Genomic DNA, 17,217 nt, shown 5'->3' on the forward strand with positions numbered 1-17,217 from the left:
TGATCTTCCTGAGGGGAGAAGTGACGGCTGCCCACAAGAAAACAGTTCATCCAACGTAGAAAGTTGCCTTATATGGAGTCACACCATCACCCCAGGATTCCAGACATGGCTGCCTCCCAGCAGAGGCAGTTTTAGGATAGTGCAACTGCTTCTGCCACACTGGGCACACTGCCATGGGGGGGGGGGCACAACAATGATGTCAAACTGAGCATGAGAGGCGGGGGAGGGGACCAAATATTAGCATTGCAGAGGGCACTGCTGAAACTTGCGAGGCCAAAGTCTCCACAGCTCCCAGCCCTTCCTGGAGGCGCCAGGGGTTGAACCTGGGGCCGTCTGCATGTAAAGCAGATGTTCTGTCATTGAGCTGCAGATGGAGCCCCAAGATGGGGAAGGGAAGACTTCAGAAACAGAGCAAGGAGGACCGAGTGCACTCAGGGACCATGAAATACTGATTGAAAATATTACAGAGGGACAGGATGAGAAACTGGGGAGGAGGGCCGGGGGAAGGTGGAATTGGGTGACTGGAGCACTGAACAGAAGCACCCAAAAGGAAATGTTTTGTTTAGGTATCCAGGATTTTAATATAGATGCAGTTTGAGGATAGTGTGTCAACCCCGAAACAAAAAGTAGCAGCAAAGTAATTCTGAGTATTGGACCCTCCCCCCCCCATTATCGTGGGTGCTTAGGGTGATTCCAGATGCTGTTGGGCTCCAAATCCCATCACCCCCGTTGCATCCCAGTGATGACAGTGGCTAGAGAGATTTCACTCTGTCTGTCTGTCTGATAGTGCTACTACAGCAGCCATTCCCAGCAGGGTGCCCTGCTTGACTTCAGTCCTACCAGCCCCAGCCAGCATGGCCAAGAGGGATGATGGGAGTTGTGGTCCAATTGCAAAGGGAGAAACACAGATTCCCCATTCCTAGGGGAGAGAGTTACAGTATATGGACCAAAAGGTGTACTGAAAATCCCCATAAAAAGGTAAAGGACCCCTAACAGTTAAGTCCAGTCGCAGACGACTCTGGGGTTGCTGTGCTCATCTTGCTATACTGGCTGAGGGAGCCAGCGTTTGTCCGCAGACAGTTTTTCCGGGTCATGTGGCCAGCATGACTAAGCCGCTTCTGGCGAAACCAGAGCAGCGCATGGAAACGCCGTTTATCTTCCTGCCTGAGCGGTACCTATTTATCTACTTGCACTTTGATGTGCTTTCGAACTGCTAGGTTGGCAGGAGCAGGGACCGAGGAACGGGAGCTCACCCCGTCGCGGGGATTCGAACTGCCGACCTTCTGATAGGGAAGCCCTAGGCTCTATGGTTTAGACCACAGCGCCACCCGCGTAGCTCCTAAAACCCCCATAGTCCTGTGATATCCCCGGTCTGTGAATTTGGGGTCTCCTGCTCAAAGCGGGGCAGTTGGGTGCTGTGTCACAGTGCTGGCTGCGGCTGATGGGAGTTGTAGCCCAAAAGCATTCCCTGGGCACCAGCTTGACAAAAGTCATTATAGGAGTTGTCTCCTGGTGAGACTCTTCTAACTGATTCCCACCCTGTTACTTTTCTATATACATGTTCTTTCATAAGCAAAATACACCACCCAAAACAGGACTTTGTTAAATGACCCCCAACTGTTTTTCTTTAGTTTTAGAATTTATGCTTTTATTCATTTAGGATGTCCATGTGGCCCCTGGAAGGTTGTGCACGAGAGAACTTGGCCCTTGGCATAAAAACCTCTCTGCTCTAGGGCAAAACTAAGCAAATGAGGGGACACTGAAAGGAGGAGAAAGGGGGGCTTGTGATGGGCTTTACAATGGTGCTTTTGAAACATTTCAAAGGGGGGAAAGTGCCAGAGCCTGTCAGGGCCTTGACTTCTGTCAAGGTCAGGGGTCAACAAACTTTTTCAGCGAGGGGCTGGTCCATTGTCCCTCAGACCTTGTGGGGGGCCCGGACTGTATGTTGCCATGATTATGACCCACATTTTTGGCAAAACCCCTTATTGGGACCAGCACCAACGTTGCCCAAATGTGACTTTTTTTGGGGGGGGTGTTCCCTCATACACCCACGCTGCTTCCTTTGCATTTTATACATTGACAGTTCTTATTTCTCTCCTAAGGTGGGGTGGGTGGGGGTGGGGGGCTGAGGTAAGCGTGCCATTCCTGTCAGCCCTGGAGAGCGTGTGCGCATGCGTGGGTGAAGGGAAAAGCCGTTGGCCACGCGAAGTCAGGCCGGCGCCGCTCAAGCAAAAACGTTCTTTTCCCCACGTGAGGGAAGATGAGGCGGCGGTGGCGGCGATTTACCTTTCCTTGGCCCGCACCGTGTAGCTCATGAGCGGCCTCCCCAGCAGAGCGCAGAGCTGCATTGGAGTGCAGCCGCCCAGGCGCTCCCTGCTTCCTCCAGCGGGGAGCACCGCTGCCACAGACTCCGGCGGGCGTCGCTCCCGAGGCGCCTCTGAGCCCCTGCCGCCGCAACTGCCCTTCCTGAAATCCAAACTGTGGCTCCTTTTCCCTCTCCCCCACCCCGGAAGAAAAGATTGCTGCGCGTGTGACGGGCGGAGAAGGGGCTTGTCTTCAGCAGCCGCCCGCCTCACTTTTGACCCCCAAACCTGGCTGAGTCACAAAAACCATTGTGCATGTGCACACTATGCCGGCTGCCTGGATCCCGCACCGTCCACGGGCCGGATCTAGAAAGCAATTGGGCCTGATCTGGCCAGTGGGCCTTAGTTTGCCAACCCATGGCCAAGGTGAAGAGCCACTTCAAATAAATAGGTAAATATGGTTTTTGCTGCTAAGGATATCTCTAAACATCAGACCTGATACTTATATGTCAGCAGAACCGTCTGACTGAGCAGATAGGACGTTCTAGAAAAGCATGCATGCCTTGTGATGGGAAAAGGGACTTCTGTAAAAATGCAACCATTGCAGCCCAGAGTAGGAAACAATGAGGTTTCTTAACACGGCGGAAGAAGACTGTTAGGAAGCCAAGCTGCTGCTGGTTCTCATTTAGTGATCTTTAGTACAGGTTGAGGCTCAGAGCGACAGTTCAAGCACAGTGCTCAGAATTTAGTCTTCTTTTCTGCAAACAGGAATCTTCTGGGCTTATCACTCTGGTAGGGAAATGAATTACATGAAGGTTTATTTCAAAAGAAAGGCAGAGAGAGATTTTTAGGTAGTCTACAGAGCAGTTCTGCATGAGGGTAATTGAAAAGGCAAGCTTTCCACCCTGGAAAGTTCATCTTCAGCTTGGATTTTAATCTGAGCTGGGGAAGAAATCAGGGCTCTTTCCCCACTTCCCACCTGCCACACCTCCTTCAGAACACCCCCTCCTCTTCACTGCTGTTCCATCAGGGGCATCATGGGAGGGACGGAATCATAGAATCATGGAATTATGGAGTTGGAAGGGACCCCAAGGATCATGTAGTCGAACTCCCAGCATTGCAAAAATATGCAGCTGACTCAGAAGGAGATCAAACCAGCAATTTTGGTGTTATCAGCACCAGAAACTATCCAATTGAGCTAACGCAATACTCTTTCCCCGCTCCCTTTTGCCTTGCCTGCTGCTATGCTGTGACCCAGACACCAGGAGCACTGGGAAGTATGAATTTCTCAGCGTTTCTGACCTTGCTAACTGCATTTCCCAGCCAGGTGTCTAATTTGCAGCTGAAGCAGTGTGCTGGGCACCAGAAAGGCATGGGGCGGGAATGGAGAGCAGGAAAAACTTCAATTCCAACACTCTGCTGCCACCACTGGAGCAGCAAAAACAGATAAGGGAAGTGGGCACATGTTGGGATCTGGGGGAAGGATTGGGCCCTGTTCCATCCCGGGTGACACCAAAGGGGTGCAAGTGCAACAGGATCTGATTTGGATTGGTGCTGGGTTTGGATGAGCGGAGCTATTTCATGCAAGCTGAGTAGAGTTTACCTTTTGGCTTGCCTTGCATTCTGCTTCTTTTCCAGGACCGAAGTGAATTTGTTCATAGGTGTTCTCTGCAGTGAAGACATTCCTTTTTGAGGAAAAGGCTTTGGAGAACGGATCAGGGCTCTTTTTGCATGGATTCACAGTATAGACCTGTGCCTTAGAGGATCTCCCAGTCATGATCAAATCTCTGTGAAGACTCTGTAAAGTCTCTTTGGGCTGTATTAGTGAAGACTGGAGAAGCTTTTCTGAATTGGGGTCATGGGTGATGCCCTTTGACCAAGTAAAAGGAATCTGTTCATAAGTATTGCTTGCCTCATCAAGATCATCACCATGGAGGGGTGCTGTGGATTTAGGGTGTTTCATCTTAATAATCTGCCCATGCATGTTTCCCCTTGGCAAATCTGGCAAACTCTGGGGGTGGTTTGGTTCCTGAGGCGCTTTCTCAAACACAAGAGAGCTGGCATAGGCTGCAAATGGAGACTGCGACCCCCAGAGTTCTGAGGAGGTCATAGGCTTATTGGGTAACTTAGGAGACAACTTGGGAGGAGCTGAAGCAGGAGGGTTTAGCATTGCTTTCTTGGGTGTAGCAACAGAGGATGGACCACTGGTGGGGGCAGGGAATGCCAAACAGCTCTTGTCTTGGTCTCGGCTAATTATGGAGTAAGTAGTTTCTAGATGGTAGTTTTCTGTGACTTTTTTGCCATATAGACTATCAGATTGCTTAGTCAATGCAAACACGGTACTTGTTTTTTTCTTGTAGGGAGAGGCACTAACTTGGCCGGATTCTTCAGGCTTTGGCAAACTGTCCACCAACACTTTGCACATGTCTTTTGGCACCTCCAGGCTCCTGTTGTCTAAGGGGTGTTTCTTCACTGCTGAATAAGCAATGCTTCCTTCAGTTCCAAAGTCTTCCTCAAAGGTTTCTGCTATTAGCAAGCAGCTCTTGTCTGGCACCAGTGGGGCTGCTTCGGGGTCCTGCTGAGATAGAAAGGGGCAGGAAAGCAAGAAGAAATGGCTGAGATTAATGTCCAGTTCTTAAACAAGGATTTCAAGATGAGAGAGGACAGTGATCTTTTCAAAGAACATCAAAAAGAGCTCTAGTGAGTCAGGCCATTGGCTTATCCATTGCAGCATCCTGTTCCCACAGTGGCCAACTGGATGCCTATGGGAAGCCCTGAGGCAGGACCTGAGCACAGCTCTCCACTTCTGATTTCCAGCAACCAGCATATGGAGGCATATCATGCCCCCCCCTCAGTAGAGGTACAACACAGCCATCCTGCCTCGTAGTCAGTAGGGGTGGAGAAAGAAGTTTGATTCAGTTCACATTTCAAGGAACCTACATAAAGAATTTCACTGGCTGCTGGCTATGTTCCTGGTTTTGGTGTGTGAAGCCCTATAGAGCTTGGGATCAGGATACCTGAAAGATGGTCTCACCCCTTCTATACCTAGTTGATCACTAGGCTCTTCAGGTGAGGGTGACCAGCAGATGCCATCTTACCAGAAGGTCCATTCTGCGCAACATAGGAACCAGGCCTTTTGTGTGGTCGCACCTCCTCTTTGGAATTTCCTCCCCTTGAATATTAGGCATTGCCTCTCTTACCTTTTTGGCACCTACTGAAGACCTTCCTCTTCCAACTTTTAAGTAGAGCGAGGGTTTGCCTCTTTTAGTAATTGGTCTATTTAAAGCCATTTAAACTACTGAAAACCACTGCCAGCATCTTTCTAACAGTAGCCACTCAGAGCTTTTTCCTCAAGAAAAATCTACCTCTGGGCTCAGCTTCCGGTTCTCCCTTGACAAAGACTCCTGCTGCTCCTGAAGCTTTTTCCTGGATGTCCCTGGCTGGGGGCTGCTGTCTTCTTTTGCTAGCCTGGGGGCTGGTGAGCTGCCAGACACTTCTCTGGTCAGCTCCGAAGTGGTGCTTGCAGAGCTTTGCTGGAAAGCTCTTGGCTGATGCACAGAGATTTCATCATAGATGCTTCTTTCCTCTTGCTATCAGGGTATGGAAAAGAAATAGAAAGGGGGATAACAGTAGTTAGATTTGCAAGAGGATTTGGAGGAAAAATGGAATGCTGAATTAGATGGACCTTTGCTCCAAGGAATATGTCACTTTCAGTTTTTCTCAACTTTTCATTTTCCCAGCCTTAAATGTTAACACATAGAGTTTTCAGGCAGCTGTAGAAGTTAAATTAATCCTTTCCTGGAGCATCCCTGCAGTTGAAAGAATACAAAGCCCAGTGTCCCTTGACCCCCATAACCTCCTTGTCCACCCCACACCCCTCAAACTACAGCCCCTCCGGCCTGCCTGCACCCTGCCAGCTACAGCCTTCGCAACCACCCCAATACCCCCAGGGCCTGCTCCTTCTCAGGGTCTCCTTATTGTTTTTATTCAGCATGGCAGCTGGATGGGTGGCTGCCAGGGGCCTGCCAGGCCGGAGAGTCAAAGCTTCCCACGGTGGCACTGGCAGTGTCAGCAGTGGTGCCCCCCTTGTGCCACTCCCCCTTTCTCTTCCCCCGGGCCTGGTGCAAGACTTTCCCCTCTTTCCCTCCACCCACCTTCTCCAACTTGGGCAGAGGAGGTGGCGGCGGCGGCGGAGGAGGAGGAGGAGAAGGCCTCACTTGGCAACTCTCTCTACCTCTGCTTCCCCCAACACCAAGCCATTTGTGGTTAGCGTATCTCTATGAAGATGGGAATTTGTATGAGAAAGTGAGAAGCCGTGATGGCTTAAGGGTTTTTGTGACGGTCCTGGCATTTTGGGGGCAGTTGGAGACTATGCCCTAGACTTGTGTTTTCTAGTCCAACCTTCAGGATCAAACTCCAATAACAAAGTTATAATAAAACATAAAAACAACACAGAAGATCAAACATGAAAATGCACCCCCAACCTCCCAATAAACCCCAACAAAATTCAGCAAATTATATCAGAAAGTTAAATAGGCTATAAAATGTGTTGAAACATCTGGGCACATAAAGAGGTGCTTATCCAATTTTAGGGTACCATCACGTCCAGATGAACGGGATTGCTGATCACATTGCTGTACTTGGCTAAAAGCAACAGGATGACTCTATCTGTGGTTGCTTTTTGCAAAATGTAATGCTCAGATCAGCAGTTCAGTTCACAGGATGACTATAGGAAGGATTATATTCTTGAAACAAAGTCTCTAATGCTTGACTCACATTTGGACAGGCCGTAGTCAGATTTTCTCCGAAAGGCTCTATCTTGGAAGTCTGGTAGTAGCTTATGAGCTCCGCAAGGCTTGGATGGGTCTGGGTGTCCCCTGATATGACATAACATCCATTCCGTTGACAACTGATGACAAAATGGCGGCATCGATCTTTTCCCCTGCGGTCAAAAGAAGTGCCCCTTTTAGGACTAGGCAGAGAGGAATTTCCACTGGTCTAGGAGTGTGGGCGAGGGGAGCAGAAGATCTGGGCGCATTGTTAGCGACAGGTTCTGTACCCTTAGGCAGCTACTAAGTCCGCTTCAGAGAACATGATTCATGTCCTTGACTGGGACGTGGGCAACTCAGCTCCATGCACAGCCTGCAAACAGGGCTTGACCAGGGATGCTTCCAGTGTCCTCCTCATTCAAATTTCAACCTGAATTAGCAAAGCACTTAGTCCATACAATCACTCCATACATTTAAAAATATATATTTTATTTTAATAATAATAATAATTTTATTATTTATATCCTGCACATCTGACTGGGTTGCCCCAATACAATAGAAATGTTTGAGAGATTCAGAAATGAACAATAGCTTTCCTGTTTGACACCGTATGGTCCACAACTCAATACAGCATACATGTAAAGCATTATTATACCACTTTTAACAGTCACGGAGAAGCCTGGGAACTGTAGTTTATCGTTTATCAAGGGTGCTGATCTCACAGAGCTGCAGTTTCCAGCACCCATAACAAACTACAGTTCCCAGGATGCTCCATGCCTGTAAAAGTTCTTTAAGCGTATGATTTGGAGGTAGCCCCAGTTGATCCTTTGTTATTCTGGGTTTCCTAACTTTGTCTCAATTACTGTGCACCCAGGTTGGCAGCCATCGCCATGTCTTGTGGCAGTGAGTTCCAGAGTTTAACTATTTTCTCTGTTCAGAAGTGCTTATTTCCGTCTGTCCCAAATTTCTCACCATTTAGCTTTGGTGGACAATCCCTGGTTCTAGTATTAATGAGAAAGAATGAAAAACGTCTCTCCCGTCAGTTTCTCCACAACAGACATGCTTTTATAAACTACTATCGTGCCCCCGACCTGCTTCACCTTTTCTTCCTAAACTAAAAAGCCACAAATGATTGTGACCTTTCCTCATACAGGAGTTGCTCTAGACCCCCATCATATTGGTTGCTCTGCTTTGCATTGTCCACTTCTCTCCAATAGCCTTTTTTAGTAACTGCCACCAGAACTGTTGGCATTTGCGGGTAAAGCCCAACCACACTAGCAGCAACCAAGAGACCTCTCCAGGATACAAACCTGGGCAGTGTGCAGGGATGTCCTGGGCTTCCCAGAGAACAAGACTCTCGCCTCACTGATGTGGTCCAAAGGAAAGCAGAGCAAGACGTTGGGCACCAGCTTGGCTGCAGGAGTTGCTGGAAGGAGGCAGACAAGGCGCCATCCAACCGTCTTAGGGACTCCACTCCGAATTTGTGTAGGGTTTACTCCTTAGCCTTTTCTTCTTCTGAAGATATTCCACAAGGCAGCAGAGCTTTAGGATCAGAGTTTTCCTTCTCCTAGATGGGCTCCCTAGGCGGACAAGCCCCATCTGCCCCTCACATCCCTTTATAGCACGGGCAGAAACTGCCTTCTTAACCGTTGGGCACGCCCTTGGACTCATCCACTCCATCTGCCAAAGTCTGTCTTCGCATGCAGGGGAAGACACAACGCTCCGAGGGTTTGAGTCCCATTAGCTACCCATACCTGGTTGAACTGGCCAGTCAAAGCCATTCCTGGGATTGTGGCCACTGTTGCATGCTGACAGCTTCTAGGAGACACAGGTGAGAGTTGAGTGCAGGGTGAGGACCAAAGGTGGACAAAGTACCTCAGAAGGAGCAGGACATGTTCCCAACCAAAGGTACTGTCCCTCCGCTAACACATGACACACCCACCAGAACTGTACACATTTGCAAATCAGGCTAGTTGCTGCTTCTGAACAATTGTCAAGGCAGCTCCACATGTGCAGCACTGCAGTAGTCCAGAAGTTCTGCCTGGAAGTAAGTGGGGCGCAAAAAACAGAAAGGTACAGAATCCATGATCATAGGCTTCATTTGGCCTGTTAAAAACTCCAAAGCACCCTAGAAAATGTTCCTAAGAGCCACTAGCTCCCATAAGATAAATTTCATTCTTTCATAGAATCATAGCATCATAGAATCATAGAATAGAATCATAGAATCATAGAGTTGGAAGAGACCACAAGGGCCATCGAGTCCAACCCCCTGCCAAGCAGGAAACTGCCAAGCAGGAAACACGTTTCTTTTATTTGTTTACAACATAGCAAGTATAATAACAGATGCCAAATAAAGTAAAAGTCGAAAGGATATCTAGCGGTAAACTTATAGGAACAAATTTCCATACCAAAATCAAACATAATAAATTAACATCACAAAGGTTCTGCTTAGCACATGAGGGTTTACCTTATTATACATTAGTACATTAGAAAAAGACTGCATTTTTCGTGGGAGAAGTTATCTTGTTGGCTGTGCTCTCTGCTTCTCATCATATATTTAATTCTTTTAAGCAGAGCAGTACCAGAAGCCTGAATACTGACCTTCTGTATAAGAAGGAGTACCTCTTCATGGAAAGTCACCACAGAAGGATTGAATTCAGACATAGCATTTGAGAGAAGAGATGGACAGAGCCCGTCATAAGGCTTTGGGTGTGCAATAAATGCTTTTCATTTGTCAACAAATGAGCCACAGTGACAGAAGCCACCATGCAGAGACTCATCAAGGGCCTTTGACACATTAACACGTCTGAATTTGCATGAGTACCTCTTTCACCATTTGTGGTATGACTAGCAAACTATCTGAATGGTCTTGATTAGCATCAGGAGTCAGTTTTCTCTGAACAATCGGCTGCTCTTATGTCACAGAAAGTGATGCTTTGAAGGGGAGCCAGGCTCCACAACAGGACTGGGGACTCCTCCCGTGGTCGCTGGGCTGCAGCTCCCAGCATTCTTGGCCCATGGTCCTGCTGGCTACGGCTGTGGGGAGCTGGAGTCCATCACCACCTGGAGGCCAGCCCTGCTCTGTAACAAAATTGGCAGCACCAGAGCTTCAAGGTCTCACAGTTGTGGGGCGGAGGTGTCCTGGCCATGTCCTGGCCATGCTGAGGACATCACAAATGGCACCCTGAGAGGAGAAGGAACTTTCCCACAAACCAACTCAGAAGCCTGTAAAAATCCATGGAGAATAAGGCTATCAAGGGCTGCTAGCCACACCAGTCACTATACAGTTTTTCAGAAGGTGGCTAAAAGAAGGCAGAAATAGTTCCTGCTGAAACTCTACTGGCATGGAGTTCCACAGGGCAAGCTGCCAGAGGGAAGCTGCCATATCCCCTATACTTACCAAACAATTGCTTAAGGATGGTAGACCAGGATCCATCCCCACCCCACTTATAAACCTACGGCCAAAATAATCATTTCAGTGTTGTCAGAGCTGCCCGAGATCCCAGCTCACAAAGGACCAACGCCGCTTCGTTGTTAAGTACGAAAGTCTTTATTGAAGTTCAGTTTCACTTCCACAGCCGCAGCGTGCAGCTCTACGTCTCAAACTCTAGACCGCTGAAGCTCCGTCTGAATCTCCTCCCCCCAGACATCAGTTTAAGACTCTAGCCTTGCTCCACCTCTTCCTCTGCTCTTTCCTCCTCTGGTTCCGCCTGTCCGTCGGGGTCTCGCCCTTTCTAGACTCTTCTGACGCTGATTCCCCTGAGTCTTCCCCCTCCCTCCGGCGGGCTTTAGGAGCTGGTTCCCAATCCGGGTCTCCTGCTGTCCCTCGCGCCTGTACATTTGAACTTGGCGCGTGCGCCCAGCCGGCAACTTTCCTCCTGACCATTTCACTGCTGCTGTCACTGCTTCCCCCTTCGGGGGGCTAGCTGCAACTGACCTCCCCTCCGTTCCCCCACTCTCCGATGGAGGCGTGGTCAGCCCTGACTCATCTTCTCTCCCCGCTGGAGGAGACGCTGGTCCTGACACATGTGACTCTTCCCCCCCACTACGCTCTGGTGGGGAAACTGGTCCTGATCCCCCGCTGCTGCTTTGGGGGTCCCCGCTGGCTCCTTGTTTCTGGTGCGTCCCCCCTGGGACCCCCCTTGCCCTGACCATCGGCGCCCCCTTCTGGGAATCTTCTGATTCGCTGGAGAAGCTCATGGAATCTCTTGGGTCACTGTCATACTCCCCTACGCTGCCCTCGGATTCTTCCCCTTCGCTCTCCATTTCCTCTCTCCCCTGTGCTCCTGCTCCCGAGCCCCTGACAAGTGTCAACAGAGCCAAACAATATCACCAATGGATCTCACCACCTGTAGATGAAACCTGCAGAATTTGATCCAAAATCAACCCACAGTAAATCCACTGAAGTTAATGGACATGCCTAACTTAGTTCCACTCATTTCAGCAGGTCTATTCTGAGTAGAACTTGATTCAATTCAGTCTTAGGAGGGACAACTGAGAGTATTGCATCACAGTATTGCATTTCCTCCTGATTGCAGTCAGTGGCCTCAAATTACATGCATCTCTGGAATTTGTTCCCTATTGCCCCATCATTCCTTCTCTTTCCAGTGCTCGGGTGACACATGCTGCTCCCTAAGTAGTCTACCTAAGACCATCTACACACAAGAGAGAAAGCTTTCAGGAGGCTTGAAGGGGCCCAGGGCTTTCAGAAGAACACCAAATTTATATAGAGGCAGCAACCCTTGGGGTGGCCATCCACCCAAACCACCCCATGGGGACTGAGTGGCCACAGAAAGCGGACTGCCTATTGGAGGAGAATGGCAGAGAGCGAGAGCAGTGATTCTACATGACGTTCTGCTGGAAGTCCAAAACAAACAAACAAAAACCCAGTATAAGACAATTTGAAAATGGTGACATTTTCCAGCCCAAAGAGACAATCTAAACTCAAAAGCTTACCTGTAGGAGAGGATGTATCCAAACGATCTCTCATTTAATCGGATGAGAAAACTGCCAAAGCTTTTTTCTTTCAGCTGCTCTTCAGTTTGCCTGTACAAAGAGACAGCTTCTTTTATAATGTCACAGCCTGATTTGGTACAGAAGTAGAGGTTAGACATGAAAGATTCTGTCAGTTTTTGTTTTTTCTCCATTTCTCATTTTTCCAATTGTAAATTCAGTTCTTAACATTTCCACATCAGTTTGCATTTTTTAAAAGTCCTCAAGAAAAGCGGATCTAATAAATCCTATCCCGATGATCTACTCACTAACCCACAGCAACCCTATCATGGACTCTCCTGTTAAGCACATTTTCTTTTCTTAATAAAAAGAGAAAGGTACAAAACCAGCAGCCTCCCATCAATCCCAAATCATCTACTTCAAAAGACAGTGGCAATTAACTAAAGCATTCATTTCAGTGCTTTTCTCCTTACTTCCTTGTAATGAATCCATGGAACCATTCTGGCAAGCTGCCGTCCTGTAACATAAGAGGAACTTGCGTCTGCAGAAACCACCTCAGCACCAGGTCCTTGAGCATCTTGGAGGGCTGGTTCTCAATTTCCAGGCTGGCTTCCATCCCTCAAGCAAATTGCGGTGCCTATTATTTATCCAGAGATGGAAATAGCTGAAAGAGGGAGGGGAGGAAAGGAAGCGTTGCGTGGTCTGTATTATAGCCTCCTAGAGATCTCATTTGCTTACAGCTTTCTCTTCCAAAGACTAAAAATATAAACAGAGGATCATGTTTCCTCAATAGCAGGGATAGCATGCAACTTTACTTTGGGGCAACTCATGTGACTTTCAAATTGTCTGACAGAGCCTGAACCTCTAGCTATTGTATTTTGTTGCATTTTTATCCCACCTTTTTCTCCAAGGAGCTCTATGTGACACATACAGCTCTCCTACTCCTTATTAATTTCCACAACAACCCTGTGAGGTAGGCCTGAGGTCACCCAGTGAGTTTCACCGCTGAGTGGGGAAGCAAACTCTGGTCTCCCAGGTCACAGTCCAACACTCTAACCATTGCACTTCACTGTTAGCAGAGGTCCAGCAGCTCTTCTTGTTAACCTAGTGATCCAATCAGTGTCAATGCACCCCATGCCAAATCCTGGCCAATGCACTAACAAGGCCCACATGTGACCCCTAGCAGCTGTTATTCAGAAGCATATCAGTTGCAACAGGGGAGGCAGAATCCAGCCATCATGGCTGTAGCCATTAGGAATGCGGGGAGAAATTGGATTCCGTTCTCAGTTAAAGGTGGACCTACATAAAGAATGGAAAGAACCGTACCGGCTGCCGAGCTAAGGTCAGGGTGCTGGCTTTGGTGTGTATCACTTGGAACTGGAAGCAGCGTCTCATCCCTTATATCCAATTGATATCCAATTGATCAATGAGCACTGCAAGGGAGCATCTCCTGCAAATGCCGTCTGCTCAGGAGGCCCATCTATGCAATGTTGGAATTGGGCCTTTTGTGTGGTGGCTCCTCCCCTTGGGAATCCCCTCCCTGTGAATATTAGGCAGGTGCCATCTCTGTTGCCTTTAAGCATCCACCGAAGATCTTCCTCTTCCAGCAAGCCTTTTAAGTTGGGATCTTTCCTAGTCCAGATCCATACTGGAATTGTTTATAAGATGTTACTCATCATTGCCAGCCCAGGGCTCCATTGGGCAGAAGGCTGGGATGTAAATTTAATAAGCAAACAAAGAACAAACAAGCACTATTAGGGTGGATAACATTTTTCAGGCCAAGGGCCACATTGTGCCATGGTCAACCCTCCAGGGGCCACATGCCAACATTCTGTTTTTTAAAAAGTACACTAGATGGGGTTCTGCAGGGTTGTCACAAAAACCTTTTGACATCATAGAGTCAAAGCAGGAAGAGCCAAAATTTTGTTTTTTAAAATATAATTTTGAGGGTTTCTCTGGTGAACTACAAAAACATTGTGTGTGTATGAGCAGTGACGGAGCTTCATGCTATGGCACCGGGGGGGGGCAGAGACCAGGTGGGGCAGGGCTGGCACACGTCCTGAGGACATGGTGTTCCGCCTGCAGGGGCATGATGCGCATCCTGGGGGCGTGACGTGCCACCTGCGGCGGCATGGCGCCCAGCGCGGGAGGGAGGCAGCTGCGATGGCACCCCACTGGGATCGTGCTGCCGGGGGTGGTGTGCTCCCCCCGGACTCCTCTTCCTCCGCCAGTGCGCACGAGTGCACATGCGTGGCTCACAGCCTGTTGTTTTGCCAGCCCTGATATAGTAACACTTGGAGAGGTGTTCAGACAGAGCCAACTAGTGGCCACTAAGAGGAACACCATACTTCCAGGGCCATTTTTTTGTACCCCACCCCAGAAATGCACCTCCTAGGTCTAGAAAACTGGCAAAACATGCCTGTGTGAGAAAGCATTTCAACTCATTTTCAGCAGGCACAGGAGGAAAAAACTTAGTTTGCTCACTTCCCCTCGTTCTGCACAGCTGTTAAAAGTGTGCACAAAATAGCATGCCTCCTTCTGTGTTCTCCAGAACTCTTCTCAGGCTGGATGGCAAAGACCGGGGTTTTTCCGCAGGGTGTGTGGAACTCGCAGGACCCTAAGCAGAGTCTTCGTATTTGGCCAGGCTCAAGATGGGAATGTTGGAGGCTGTAGCAGATGCTCCAACGAGGCTCCGTTTGGTTACCCCAAGGGCTGCTGGGGTGATGGAGCAGACAGTGGTTGATTTTCCCACCTCTGGAAATATAAAGCCCAACCACTGCTCAGTTCTGTCTCCATTGGAGCCAAAACACCCAGATAGTTTGAAAAGGTATATTAGCTTTTCTGTTCTCCTGATCATCTCACCCCCTTCAAAATGGAAGCAGGCAATGTATCTGCATTTGAATAAAGTCCGTTACACTTTTGCATGGTGTTCCTTCATTTGCAAATCTGCTAAAAATAGGGAAAACATGAACTCTTTCCTTATTGGCTCCTTTTCGTATTAGATGAGGCAGTGTGGGCCCGGCACTGCAGACTGACCCTGTCTTTGCACGGCACGCCAGAGGCAAGGGCCCCAAACTGCTTCAGTGGGAGAGATGGGAAGCAGGGCTCATGCCATCAACTCTGCTGAAGGCCAGCTCCGACAGGCAGCTTCTACCTCCGAACGGTTTCCATTTCAGTTCTTATAAGAACTACTTATTTGACTTTGGGGATTGTTTTTCTTCTTCCCTCCCGGGTCCTTTTTCCTTTTGTGTTGGGCCTTCTAGATTGTAAGCCTGTTGGCTGGGACTGCCTTATTTTAACTGATTGCTTGTAACATCCTCTGGAAGCTTAGTTGGGTGAAGAGAGTGATAGAAATAATCTAAATAAGCAAATAAATGTCACAGAGTGCCATGAAGCCTCTTTCAAGTGAAAGGTGTACTGGATCAAAAGGAGACCATGAGAGGGATCACCTGCAACTTTTCTTTCCTTCACCTTGAAACATGGGGCTACTAATCTGATTAGGTGAGCGATGATGAGGAAATGGGGGCTTTGACCTTCAGCACATTTCCCCTCAATCTACTTCCCCTCCCTTCCCCCATTAGCTATAATTTCTGCAAAGGGCCAAAGCAGGTGCAACATCTGGATTGAGACTGCCTCATCCCCTGCATACCCAGCCGATCTCTGCACTCTGCTGGAGAAGGCATATTGCAGATCCTATAGCAGCGGTAGGCAACCTAAGGCCCATGGGCCACAAGCGGCCCGCAGGGGCCGTTTAACCGGCCCATGAGCCACCCCCGAACCGAGCTGCCCACTCGGCGAGTCCCCACGTGCTGTGCTAAACTGGCACAGCGTGGTGCGGGGACTCGGTTCCGCGGCGCTGGAAATCGTATCTGCACATGCGCAGATGCTGGAAATCGTGGGCGCGTATGCTCACACGCGCATGCAATCGGGCCCATAGAGGGATCTCCACTGGAGGTGAGGTAAACCTTGCCAACCCCTGTCCTATAGTATCATGAAGTCTGCTCTACATGATGCTGCAACTGAATGTGGTGGCCCCCACCCTTTGCAGCTCCCTCCCACCACATGCTGGACAGACACCTTCTCTATTGTCCTCCTTCAGTGAGGGTTTTATCTCAGTTGCTACCTGTACAGGATTGGAATTGATCTTATACATAGGTGTTGTTGTAACACACCCACAGACATCTGTTTTATACAGTGCTTTTTTCTTTAAAAATGTTTAGGGGTAATATCATTTTCCTACTCATATTGAAATACTGCCCCTCCATGAGGTCAAATTTAGATTCACAAAATGTTTAGGGGTATGTGTACCCCTGTGTCCCCCCAGAAAAAAGCACTGGTTTTATATATGCAATTTTTTCAACTGTTTTTATATATGCCATCGTTCTATATATGTTTTAGTCTTTTGCAAATTGCTTTGGGATGCCTCATGGGAAGTGATTCATTAATGGGATAAATAAATAGTGATCAGGGCCATAACACAATTGCCACATTCAACTTGGTTTTGACAGCCTTTTCCTTGTGCAACTGAACCTCCAGGAAAGGCACAGACAGGTGCGGCTTCTTTCTTGACTGCTTCCTGAAATGCACAAGATTTAGAAAGAAGTTAAGTAGTCGAACCTAATATTTCAGAAAAAGGTACAAGCAGATGGCTAAAAAAAAAACCTGAATGGATGCAGATTTTGTCATTTTAACGAATATGTAATGCTCATTGTACAGCCCATAAGCTGTCATTAAAATATTGTGAAACCCAGCTTTTGGTTGTCATGCGGTTTTAAAAGAAGAAGAAGAAGCACCTGTCCCTCATGAATTCAGAGCTATGCTTGGAAACAGGATGTAGAAGCAAACAAGCATGAAGATTGGCAGCCAGGAAGCCAATCACAAGTCCAGATCTTCTGTGCTGCCAGCTCTGCATTTTGATATATTTAGACCTGCTGCTGTTGGTTGAATTATGACATTACAAGGTTAGGCATCACAGTGGAACATCATGCAAATAATTCATTTGGCCCTGCGTAAGTTGCTAAATGAAAAATGCAAATTGGTCTCTGCTAGAAGGAATATAGCCAGCTGGAAAATATGCAAATATGCAACACCAGTACTGTTTTCAATTCGTTGTCTGACTATTGGATACTCTAGCCACCAGTATATCCAAATTTCAGACAAAGCACTGGGAGCAGAACTGAAGGTTTGTTGTT

General features: G+C 48.2%; 1 protein-coding gene across 2 annotated transcripts; it reads right to left on the reverse strand.

The window, feature by feature from the left end:
- Positions 1-556: 556 nt before the first annotated feature.
- SH2D7 (SH2 domain containing 7) lies at positions 557-12,651 on the reverse strand. Of its 2 annotated transcripts, none has more exons than XM_083586658.1 (6): positions 12,499-12,651; positions 12,029-12,118; positions 7,080-7,245; positions 5,669-5,893; positions 3,907-4,878; positions 557-3,092 (listed from the first exon to the last, which is right to left on the reverse strand). In XM_083586658.1, the coding sequence occupies exons 1-6, from the start codon at positions 12,639-12,641 to the stop codon at positions 3,042-3,044; spliced, it is 1,647 nt and encodes a 548-aa protein (XP_083442784.1). In that variant the 5' UTR covers positions 12,642-12,651; the 3' UTR covers positions 557-3,041. The 2 variants fall into 2 exon arrangements, with proteins under 2 accessions (XP_083442784.1, XP_083442783.1); XM_083586657.1 differs by having other exon boundaries at positions 2,749-3,092; positions 3,907-4,881.
- Between the last annotated feature and the right edge of the window lie 4,566 nt (positions 12,652-17,217).

The sequence above is a fragment of the Podarcis filfolensis genome (genome assembly GCF_964270895.1).
Source record: "Podarcis filfolensis genome assembly, chromosome: 14".
Lineage (NCBI taxonomy): Eukaryota > Metazoa > Chordata > Lepidosauria > Squamata > Lacertidae > Podarcis > Podarcis filfolensis.